Raw genomic sequence first — 12,622 nt, 5'->3', positions numbered from 1 at the left:
TGAGGAATAGAGGGCCAAAGGAAAACCCCAGAACTGCCCCCACATCTGCTAGGACTAACTGGAGACAGAGGGAAGTACCGGCTGAGGCTCCCCCAACAGAGAAGGACCGTTTTTGGCACCAGACAGAGTGGGGTAACAGCGACAGAAACCCTAGAAGGAGGTGGCAAAAGAGGAATAGCAGGTGGGGACGCAGGGAAGTATACAACCTAGACGCCCCATCCTCCTCCGAAGGGGAACAATTCTACAATATTACGATGAAGAAAGCAGAACCTATTAAGATTACCCCACGGGTGAACGGTCGGCCGACAATAATGGAAATAGACACGGGGGCGGCCGTATCAGTAATGGGAGTGGCAGCATTTTAAAATAAGCAAAGATGGACTCCAGCCACTAACCCTAACAAAAACATCGACGAAACTTAAAACCTACACGGGGGAACCCCTTGAAGTTCTAGGCACGACTCATGTACTCGTGGAATATGAGAAACAATTGCTCAAATTACCGTTGACGATAGTAGAGGGCTTAATTGGACGGAACTGGCTGAAAGCCTAAAATTAGATTGGATGAAAATTTTCCAGCGTGGAAGCGGGCAGTTGAGAGAAGGTACGCCTAAATCGAGAAAAAAGGACTGGCGGTGATATTTGCAGTAATAAAATTTCACCAGTATCTGTACGGGCGGAAATTCACCATAGTGACGGACCATAAGCCGTTATTACGGTTATTAAAAGAAGACAAGTCAATACCCCCGATCGCATCAGCTAGAATCCAACGCTGGGCGTTGCTACTGGTGGCGTATAGATACGTTCTGGAGCACAGACCGGGAACGCAAGTAGTAAATGCAGATGCTTTGAGCAGACTTCCCCTCCCGGACACCCCGCCGCTAATACTGAAAGTAGAGGAGACAGTAATGACTCTAAATTTTTTGGACACCCTACCAGTGGACGCACAAAGACCCAGTTTTAGCCAAGATGAAGCATTTACTGCTAACAGGGGAACTGGAAAGACCAGATGCACCCATACTGGAGCAGAAGGGACCAAATAACCGTTGAAGACGGTATCCTACTATGGGGAGCCCGGGTAATAGTCCCAGCTCAGGGCCGTCGGGCAATCTTAACCGAGTTACATCACGGACACCCAGGGGTGTCTAAAATGAAGATGCTAGCTCAAAGCTACGTTTGGTGGCCAGGATTGGACACAGACATAGCAGCCTTGGTACGTCAGTGCCAGGAGTGCCAACAGGGGCAAATAGTGCCACCAGCTGCGCCATTGCACCCGTGGGAATGGCCAGGCAGACCGTGGACCCGCCTGCATATTGACCACGCGGCCCTTTCATGGGCTCAATATTTTTGGTGATAGTGGACGCCCACTCCAAATGGTTGGACGTCCACCGGGTAAACACGGCAAGCACAGCATCGACAATCGAAAAGCTCAGGGCCTCATTTGCAACACGTGGACTTCCGGAGGTATTGGTGTCGGACAACGGAACGGCATTCACAAGTGGGGAATTTGGAAAATTACTAAAAGAAAACGGAGTCCGCCACATCAAAACGGGCCCTTACCATCCAGCGTCCAACGGCCTGGCAGAGAGAGCGGTCCAGACACTAAAAGCGGGACTCAAGAAGCAGCCAGCAGCGTCAATGGACACACAGCTCTCTCGCTGGCTGTTTGATTACAGGACCACACCGCATTCCACAACGGGCATACCGCCAGCTGAACTCTTAATGGGAAGGCAGCTGCGAACGAGACTGAGTCTCCTTTTCCCAAATTTAACGGGGAAAGTGGAAAAACAACAGGAGGCCCAACGCAGGGGGCATGATAATAGTTGGCAGCAGAGACATTTCCAGGTGGGGGCACCGGTTTGGGTCAAGAATTATGGGAATGGACCAACGTGGGTCAAAGGCACGGTAGAGTCCTAAACAGGGCCCATATCCTATGAAGTTTCGATAGGAGGTAAGGTGCTGAAGAAACACCTAGACCAAATAAGGGCAGCGGAACCACACCTGGAGGCACAGACGGAAAAGATACCCACACCCCAGCCCCGAGCAATTTCTCCAGACCCCGTCATCCAGTCGTCAGAGTCGGAGATAGACACGTTCGACGAGGCCGCTGCGACACCTCTCCTCGAGGAGGAGGAAGAACAACTTCCAAGGAGGTCGACAAGAAAAAGACGGACACCTATAAGGTACACCCCGCCCACGTCGGAGAACGACTCGGCGGACGACATAGAGATGACAGACCCGGACATGAGGAGCAGGAAGAAGCTCAGAGGAATGCCAGCTGGCAGGAATTCCTAATTCCTCGGACCTTCGGGGGGGGGGGGGGGGGGGGGGGGGGGTGTATTGACCACCAATTGGCATTATTGGTTGGCCAATTGGAGTATGAGCTCCCTCAATGATAGCTCATTGAGGGGGCGCATATAAGCACCTGTGTAGGCTTTGTGCCCCAGTCTTAAGTTGACTGGAATGCTAGCAGCACTGTTCGGAACTGCTCTTGTATCTAGTTATTGGAAATAAATATTGGTGTGACGGGACTCCTGCCTCCTGTGGATTATTACACAGTACAACTGTATCTTAATTTAAGTATATACTACAAGCATGACAGAAATATGTATCTTTGAAAGCAATATTGTGGGATGTGATAGGTGTTACCTGAATTATTCCTCAATCGTGACAAACTCAAAAAAACCTCAAAGGATTTTACTATTTTCTAGAGAGTCTATTTATGTATATGATCATTTTCCTTTTATGTATACAGTTATATGGTATCGACTTACTGATATATGAAGATAGTTAGTACTTTTTCCTTAATCAAGACAATTAAAACTAAATCCTTTGACTACTATATTGCATAATAAGGGCTAACGTTGGAATGCAACACTGGCATGTTTTTGTATGTCTTTTTATGTCTAATATGTATATTTATATAACATGTACACTCTGTCAACAAAAAGTCAGATGTATTGCTATTGAGGTAATTGAACTTTGAGTGAAGTCCCAGGAACAGAATTGTATTGCCATGTTTTAGATAGTAGTGGAAGAATTAAACCCGATCAGTTCCAAACCGAAATTAAGACTACACTACCCCTGCTCTAAGGGTAACTAATAATAATGGAATGTGCGGGTCCCTTCATTTAAAAGGACCTTGCAAACTGTAAACTCTGACATCAAGCCTTGTTTATTTGTACAAGTTCGATTTGGGGGCATTAAAGGGATGGGCTAGCATAGCACAAGAGCAATACTACATATGTTATATGATGCAATACTCTTTTTATTATAAAAGTGTATTACATGACCTAGCTGCAAACTAATATTGTACTTTCAATGTTACTGAATTTAATTGATTACAGTGTATACAGAAAGTTAGTGATTATTTTTCCACCCAAAACTACTTCTGAGACTTTTTGAATTTTAAACATGAATTAAATAATAATACATTCAAGAGTTAATTGGTAAACACATTACCATTGTAAAATGAAAACCTAGCTATGTAATGCCATTTTAAATAACTGTTTTTGAGCCCCAAGTTGCTGAGCTTCCAATTTTGATTTGGCATTAAATGGAATACAGTAACATTGTTTTCTGCGAACAATCCTTCATGTAGCCTTGAGATTTAATGTCAAGGTTTTGTAGCTTAATGACGATAGTTGAACACACTTTGAAGTTTAATTTCATTTTGGAAAACACATGCATCAACCAACCTTTAATCCAAACCAAATAAGATTTAATTCCAGAAAACTACAATTCCTCCAAGACAAGAAAATCTGGCCAAGTGTGGGTTTTTCCCCAGTGTTGTCCACAAAAGAACATTACTTTGCATAGGTCATGCTGCTCAAAATGTAAAAAAGATTTTATAGTGTCATACAAAAGAGAACAGATTTTTAAAAGGCAACTTACATGCTGCTGAAACCAGTATGATTGTGCTTTTCAGATAGCATTTTTCTGGCACAGAATAACAGTGTTGTTCGTTGCATTCAAATGTTCCTCGTATTGCTTGATGTCTTGCAATTTGTACAACGTAAATGGCTAAGCAACAGACTATCATTATTGGAAGAAATATTCCTATGACTATAGTGACCACACAATAGGCTTTTAACGAGGAATTGAAACTTGGTGCACAGATATATCTGTGTTCTTCATATGTGTATTGTCCTAAACCTACAAAGGGTAAACTTGCATTTAGAATACAGTAGATCCAGACAGAGAAAATGGTTACCCAAGCTCGTCGTCTTGTAAACAGTTGTACATAACTGAGAGGCAAACAGATTTCAGCAAATTTATCGATTGTCACGCAGGTCATAGAATGAACAGAGGCAAGTTGCAGCAGTACATAGAAAAAAGCAAAGAATTGACACCATGCATCTTGTCTGCTATAACCAGCTCCATCAAACAGAGTATTGTGCACTCCTACAGGAATCACTAACAGTCCCAGGATCAAATCACAGATACTGAGGTTAAATATAAGTACTGATGTGTCCTTCTGCAACTTTTGGTTGAATCCAAGTATGAACAACAATAGAATATTTGCCGTAATGGATCCAACACAAGTAAGAATCATTAGGCAGGTATACAGAACTGTAATGGAGAGCATCTTCATTAAAAATTCATTAAGTGGTCTGAAGAAATTGTTGTTTTTTCAACCCTGGTTCGCACAGATAAAGGTACTCCAGTCAGAAGCTACAGTATATAATCAAGCAGCTAGAAATTATTGTTGAAGTCTCACTGTGAATCATTCAGTACTCCTTGGCTGCACTTTAAAAAAAAAAAGTAGACTCTCTGAAATTAAACAGAACTTCTTCAATCGAAAATAATTGCATATTGTGTAGATTATGCTACATTCAGGAAAATAGGGAAAGGTTTCTCACATTCCGCTCCATAGGCACCAACAACCTTTTGAAACCTCACCCAGTAGTCTTCAACTCCTTCCATGTGAACAGCAACTTACTTGTGTTCTTTCAATTTAATTTGCTGTATTTGTTGTTCATGATGCTGTCTCCTCTATGTATGGAGTGATTACTTTGCAGAACACCTTTGCTCAGACTGCAAGCATGACTGAGGTTCCGGTTGCCTGTCATTTAATTCTCCACCCACTCCCACTTTGATCACTCTGTTCTTGGCCTATTAACACTGTACTAATGAAGTTTATTGGAAGCTTGAGGAACAGCATCTCATCTTCCAATTATGCACTTCATGTCCATTTGGATTCTATGGTGAATGTAATAATTTCAGATTGCAGCCATTGATCCCATTTTTCCAGAGAGAACCTATTGATATTTCTGCTATTGCCATTTATACCTCCTTCAGACTCATCAATTGTTTCCTTGTTTGACCAATTACATCTCTCGCTTTTGTTACACAGTCCCTTTCGCTCATTTTGTCAATTAGTCTTTTCCACTTCTCACCCCATCAAAGACCATCTCTTTTGTCTTTTTTCATTCCCCTCCTTTCCCTACTATGCACCAGCTTAAAATCTGTTATACCTCCAGCTATCAGAACGGTTTAAAAAAATTAGGCATCTGGAGAGAAACATAATGCTGTCAGACCTGCCGAGTGTTTCCAGCATTTTGTTTTTATTTCAATATTATACCATTGAATATTCTTCATGTACGCGCAAGCTTCTGGGGTAGACTGAAAAATGAACACCGAAGATGGTAAACTATCTTTTCTCTAAAATCTCTTGGCACAGAGATTCAAATCTTGTAGATTATTTTTGAATACTTTTTAGCATTACTTGCACGCAAAGGGCACAGTTTTATTTTTGTTCTCCAGTTCAATATTTATCAATGTGTAAATACTGAGTCGAGATAAAATAGCATGTTGGATAATAAATATGGACAGTTTTGCAGTTAAGTGCACTATATGATAGATAAAACAGCTGTCACTTGGTAATGGTTTTAGTTTAATAGCCAAGAAGCTAATTGGCTCTTCTGCATTTTCAGAATTGTAACTTGCATTGCAAATTTGAGATTTTTGTAAAATTGTTACGGTGCAGTCACGAAGATGAAAACTTATTGCAACATACTACTTATAAATCTTAAAACTGTCATAAAGCAATTTTGGTTGTTTAATATTTTTAGGTGCATTGTCTTTTTAAATGAGTAAAGGAATAACAAGGGTTTTGTGGGAGAATAAAAATGATGAAAAGCAGTAGAATTTTTCAACAGCCCCTGGTATGAACCTGATTTCTACTCCTATTTTCCACTACTTAAATGAGCTAGTATTTAGTAAAGTTCCAAAAGACCTTTTATAAAGATCAAAGAACAAAGTTTTTTTTAAAAATTCTGTAAATTACTGCAATAGATAGATCTGTTTTTTCCAAATTAAAGTATTGATCATGCAGAGTATATCTTTACTCGCACAAAGCCAAAACTAAAATTTGAAGTGTTCATTTGGATGCGATCTGAGTAGCTGTTTGAAATTTAGTGACTTAACATATTTTAAATTCTCTACTGTGTGCATCACTCTTTTGTTTTCCACACATGGCTGACATTTATATATGTGAGGTATGACAGTTTCATTTATTTTCTCCAGGAATAACCATACTGAATTGCTCCTTTCTAAAACGTGTCTTTTGTAAAACCGAAGTGAAATGTTTGTGTATCTTACATTTTTGATACATTTGTTCTGACCTTAAGTAACTTAGAATTGAGAATTTACCTGGATAAATAATGATCGTACAGATGATGTAGATGCAGGTTTGTTTGCCTCTTTCACAGCGGCTTTCACTCTTAGTCTGAAGAACGTACAAAAGCAGATCCAAACCCTAGTTCAATTTTTCATGGATGCTTAATGCCTTGTAAATCCACTGATTTGAGAAACACTTATTTCACATAAACAGTAATTTGGAACATGCCTTGGGTCAGCAATCATAAGACGAGTTGCATCCTCTCCAGTCTCGTATTCACTAGGCAGCTGAGTGAGTCTGCTTATGAACTGGAAGTGAGAAGTGGGTGGTGAACTAAAAAAACATTGCATCCAAAGGTAAAATTGAATGCTACAGTGTTATGCACTAATTTATTCCATTGATTTTTTTTTCATGATTGTTGCATTTTTATATAGCAAGCTTTCTGACACCAAATATTATTTTGTGTTAATCTCAGCACAATGCTCCAATTCCTCAAGGTGGTCGAGGTGCAATTCAGTTTGTGACACAGTTTCAGCATTCTAGTGGACAAAGGCGCATCAGAGTTGCCACAATTGCCAGAAAGTAAGTATGTAAAACCTAAATGCCTATCCCAGTTATTTTTGAAATTTTAACTTGTATTTTTAGTGGAGAATTTAGGTGCACATTATTGAGCGAATTTAATAGAGATGCAGAGCAGGTTTGTGCTAGTACAAATCTGGTACTTTGTTTAAATCAGCACATTCCCAATTTTATAAATTCCATTTAAAATTTACGAGTCTATAGCTATGTTGCTCTTTTATTCTTTGAGTTTACTTATGATTTTTAGTCACTGAGGCACTGCATCTAATTTAGATTTCTAATTCTCTGCATCAGGTGTGTGAGATTTTATTTTTGTGTATCTCCCATTGCTGCTTCACCACCCTCAGCTTCACAATACTGTCCAAAAAAGTCTCGCTTCTAGATCTTGCTTTTTAATCTTGTATTCATGGTCGTTCAACTACTGGAAACTGCTGCTTCCGTTTACTATGTTCCACCCTTTTATTTTAAGCATTTAAATATTTTTTTAATGCACTAAATCATGTGATGAGGTTGACGCTGGCTGGGTCAGCATTTATTGCCCATCCCTAATTGCCCTTGAACTGAGTGGCTTGCTGGCCATTTAAGAGTCACACATTGCCATGGGCCTAGAGCCGGATGTAGGCCAGACCAGGTAAGGACAGAAGATTTCCTTTCCTGAAGGACATTAGTGAACCAGATAGATTTTTACGACAGTCGACAATGGATTCATGGTCATCATTAGACTTTTCATTGCACATTTTTATGGAATTTGAATTTCAACATCTCCCCCCCCCCCCCCCACCTCCCCCCACCTGCCCTTTGTTATCTGTGTTGTTTTTATAAACAAGGACCCAATTTTCAAGTTTTCCTTTGTATTTGTATTTCATAGCAAGCTGAATTCTGATGATTTTTCGATGAATATATAACACAGTTCAAACATTGTCAATATAAGGATCTGATGTTATGGGTGGAATTCTCCCATGCCCTCCATGCAGGATCAATGGAGGGTGCAGGAGGAGAATTTGGCAGGAGGCCCAAAAATCGGTTTCACGCCAGCCTGATGTTTACAGAGGAATTATCTGATCCTACCTACCATGGCTGTCAGGAATCCTTCATGAAACCGATTTGCACCCGCTAATAGGATGCGGAAAACCACGCCATTCCAGAACACACCTGGACCAACGTGGCATGCAAAACTTAGGACTTAACTGAAGAAGGCCTGGGGCTGCCTTCGGAGTTCGGCATGGGGGCTGTCCATGACACGGGGCCCTGGAACACCACAGCACTGATGGGGGGGAAGCATTTTTCAGGTGGATCTTCCAGATTCAGTGTCTTCGCGGAGGTCCATCTTCTTTCTTTTGGAGGTCCATCTTCTTTCTGACTGGGTCAGTGATGTTGGGTGCCTTTTCAATATGACACCTGGGTACAATGGCAGGGTGCGTGCCAGCAGACCCGTCCCACCAAGGAAGATGCTGCAAACTCCCCTGATCCATAATTAATTACATCGGCACAGCCTCCTGTCCGCCTGTGCAACAGGAAACATGCCCTGTCCCTGCTCCCGTTGTGGGACATATTCCTGGATGGGAGAATTCTGTCAAAATTTTCAGTGCAAAGCTGTCTCTCCTCAAGATAGTGGCCTTCTGTAAATAGTTTTTAAAAATGTCCCAGTAATAGTGTGTTAAATTATCACATCCGGTAGCAGATGTAAGCATTTCGTGAAATTACACAAGTAAATCATTTAATTTCAGAAATACAAATGTACTGGCACTTTTTAGCTTTGGTTTTAAACATTGCAGGTCAGTTGGCACACTAAGCTAGAAATTTGAGAAACAGAAATTGATAAGTTAATCATGCTGCTGATTGAAAGAAAGCTATCGTGGAGGGTGGGACTTGCAGTGACTAAGATCTTTGGCCATTTTTGCTGTGCGACATCACTTGCCTTACAAATGGCTTACCCAGGCACAAATCAAGTGAGAAATAAAATATCCATTCCTCCTAAAACAAAATAAACAACTGGGGCAGCACAGTAGCATTGTGGATAGCACAATCGCTTTACAGCTCCAGGGTCCCAGGTTCGATTCCGGCTTGGGTCACTGCCTATGCGGAGTCTGCACATCCTCCCCGTGTGTGCGTGGGTTTCCTCCGGGTGCTCCGGTTTCCTCCCACAGTCCAAAGATGTGCAGGTTAGGTGGATTGGCCATGATAAATTGCCCTTAGTGTCCAAAATTGCCCTTAGTGTTGGGTGGGGTTACTGGGTTATGGGGATAGGGTGGAGTTGTTGACCTTGGGTAGGGTGCTCTTTCCAAGAGCCGGTGCAGACTCGATGGGCTGAATGGCCTCCTTCTGCACTGTAAATTCTATGAAACTATGAAATTAAGTACAATGTGCTAATTCTAGATGTTTAGACTTAACTCGTTGCTCAATAAGGTTAGTTTATTGAATTAACTGTAGTTTTATTCAATATAAGGCCACATGAATGGCTTATGAGTTGCTTTCAAATTTTGAGACTTCCTTTAATAGCACAGTTAATTGTGAATCCATTGTTTTTATGCTTAATGCCTCAGTTCTAGAAAAACAACACAAACCTTGATTTCCTTCCCATTAGATTGCTGGTCTTTTCTGGGGAGTGGACCTTTTATTTCAGAACATGGTATAAAATAGTGATTGCATCATTTAACTCTTTCCCTGGGATACTGGTGTAATATATATATTCTCAATAACCATAAAAAATGTGCTTGCATCTGGATACACTATCTGCATCAGTGCTTGCCAAATTCATTTGATGCAATCCCGTCAACTCGAACCTTATTTGTTTTAGCTTGTTGTAAACATGGCCACATAGAATCACTACAGTGCAGAAGAAGGCCATTTGGCCCATCAAGTCTGCACCGACCCTCTGAAAGAGCGCCCTCTCTAGGCCCACGCTCCCAGCCTTTCCCCGTAACCCATTAACCCCACCTAACTGTTGGACACTAAGGGGAAATTTAGCATGGTCAATCCACCTAACCTGCACATCTTTGAACTGTGGGAGCAAGCTGGAGCACCCGGGGGAAACCCATGCAGACACAGGGAGAACATACAACTCCACACAGACAGTGACCCAAGGCTGGAACTGAACCTGGTTCACTGGCCCTGTGAGGCAACAATGCTAACCACTGTGCCAATGTGCCACCCCTGCCCAACACGACTCCAAATTTGGCCCGATTTGCCTTAAGCATGTTCATGTATCCACCCCAGTTTTCAGTTTCCCAAGTCTTGAATCCATCCATATCAGTCATCACTACATTTAGGATGTCATTCACACCAGGGTGTTTGCATACAAGACTAAGGAAATGGTAAAACCAAATTAAATTGAATACTGGCTCCGAATATTCAGAAGATATAAGATACGTGGCAAGAAACTAGAGACAGCGAGGAACCAATAAAGAAATCATGCAATATGTTGCTGAATTAATCTAATTGTGTGAAGAAATTGATTTTTTATTTAAATAATAAAGAGCACTCAGTGATGTGAAGCAGGGTGATAAGTAAAATGCTTTAATTATGCACTGCTGCAGGATGTGACATTTCTAATTATGTGGATGGCATAAAGTTTGAAAGCTCAACACCAAGCAAAATTATTTTAATATAAATGGCAATTTGTTATTTTGGAGAGATGTGTTCCACCACAGAACAACTAGTAAACAATCATGTTTTGCTGATATTGATGATCAGGCCTTGGGAATCATGTGAATTAATGTTAATGGTGCTAGAATTAGTAGCCTTAAATCAATAACCTAATGCCTCATGTATGTGGATATTAATTATTGGCAAATGTTCACCAATTGCAAACAATTTTATGCTTATCGTTCTTAAGGTCTATTTGGGTTGAGTTGCCCAGGGAGATTTTATTTGCTCTACTTTTTTTTCCATTTTAATTATATTGTGTTTATGATATCTCATAACTTCAGAACAATCCCTAAAAGATAAGGTAGATTGTTTCAATGAAAAGCTTTGTATTATGCAATGTACTGTTGAATTAATGCTCTGTAGATGAAATATAATAAAACTTGAAAATGCAATAATGTAACCAAAGGTTAAGAGAGGTTTTTAATCCTGAAATATTTTATATATTAAATAGTCTTTATAGATTCCCAATATGAATATTCTTTGCATGGGCATCAAAGGATGTCCTATACGTATAAGATTTATTGCCTAAAATAATAATTTTGCCATTTGAAAAATGGCTTGATGTTACACACATGATTACAATTTTTTTTTATGGCTACCACATTCTAGAGTTACATCAATTTTTATATTTGGGGGATAGCTTTTCATATTGAAACACTGCAACCTGTGCATATATCTAAATTGTTTAAAAATAATCAAGAAGGGAGAAGTTTGCATTGGCTTGGGGGAAATGAATTCCGATGTTTACAGGTACGGGGCTTTCTGCAGAAGCAGGTACCAACCTTCCCACTCCTGTCACTAAGGGCGATTCAGGATAGGGTGGTCTCTAGAGGATGGATAGGAGAGGGGAGTGTCTCAGACATACATAAAGAGCTTATGGGTTCGGAGGAGACCCAAACCGAGGAGCTGAAGCGAAAGTGGGAGGAGGAGCTGGGGGGAGACATAAAGGAGAGCCTCTGGGCGGACGCGTTAGGAAGGGTCAATGCTACCGCAACATGTGCCAGGCTCAGCCTGATCCAATTTAAGATTGTTCACCGGGCTCACGTGATAGTGGCACGGATGAGCAGATTCTTTGGGGTGGAGGACAGGTGTGTGAAGTGTGCTGGGGACCCAGTGAACCATGTCCATATGTTCTGGGCATGCCCTAAACTGAGGGGTTTTTGGCAGGCGTTTGCTGACGCCATGCCAACGGTATTAAATATGAGGTTGGCAATGAATCCGGGAATCCAGGAGGAGAGAGAGGCAGATGTTCTGGCCTTTGCTTCCCTGGTAGCCCGGAGGCGTGTATTGCTGGCATGGAGGGACTCGAAATCGGAGACCTAGCTTTCAGATATGGCTGGCTTCCTCTGCCTGGAGAAAATTAAGTTCGCCATGAGAGGGTCTCTGTTGGGGTTCGCCCGGAGGTGGCAACCATTCGTCGACTTCCTCGCGGAGAATTAATCGTCAGCAGAAAGGGGGGGGAGGTTAGGTTAGCGTAGGTTAGGGGGGTAATTAATGGCAAGACCTGTGGGGGGGCGGGGGGTGGAATTTGCACTATGTTTATATTTTCCTTGTTATGTATATTGTTGATTTTTTTGCTGTTGAAATGCCAAAGAAATACCTCAATAAAAAAATATATTTAAGAAGAAACTAGCTTAGAATTTAATACAGCCTGTTTGCAGTTGCTTAGCAGTATCAGCAGAAGTACAATTGATTTTGAATGAAATTGCCATAAAAGAGATGCTCTTTGGTGATTTTAACAGCTTCCTGTTATCCAGTGAAAAGGTGCGAGTGT

The 12,622-nt window shown here is 41.2% G+C and overlaps 2 protein-coding genes across 4 annotated transcripts in view; one reads left to right on the top strand and one right to left on the bottom strand.

Moving 5' to 3' along the window:
* The window catches only part of LOC119955092 (histamine H2 receptor), a 95,482-nt gene extending 90,576 nt beyond the window's left edge, over positions 1-4,906 (bottom strand). For all 3 annotated transcript variants that reach the window (XM_038780974.1, XM_038780982.1, XM_038780966.1), the window contains exon 1: positions 3,894-4,906. In XM_038780974.1, coding sequence (XP_038636902.1) covers positions 3,894-4,593 — 700 coding nt within the window. In that variant the 5' untranslated portion in view covers positions 4,594-4,906. The remainder of the gene's footprint in view (positions 1-3,893) is intronic.
* Positions 1-12,622, top strand: part of sec23a (Sec23 homolog A, coat complex II component) — a 151,234-nt gene that overhangs the window by 126,887 nt on the left and 11,725 nt on the right. Inside the window, exon 13 of the mRNA XM_038780953.1 lies at positions 7,097-7,203. Within this exon, the coding sequence (XP_038636881.1) occupies positions 7,097-7,203 (107 nt within the window). The remainder of the gene's footprint in view (positions 1-7,096; positions 7,204-12,622) is intronic.

The sequence above is a fragment of the Scyliorhinus canicula genome, chromosome 2 (genome assembly GCF_902713615.1).
Source record: "Scyliorhinus canicula chromosome 2, sScyCan1.1, whole genome shotgun sequence".
NCBI classification, from domain to species: domain Eukaryota; kingdom Metazoa; phylum Chordata; class Chondrichthyes; order Carcharhiniformes; family Scyliorhinidae; genus Scyliorhinus; species Scyliorhinus canicula.
This window is presented reverse-complemented; position numbering and strand designations above follow the sequence as displayed.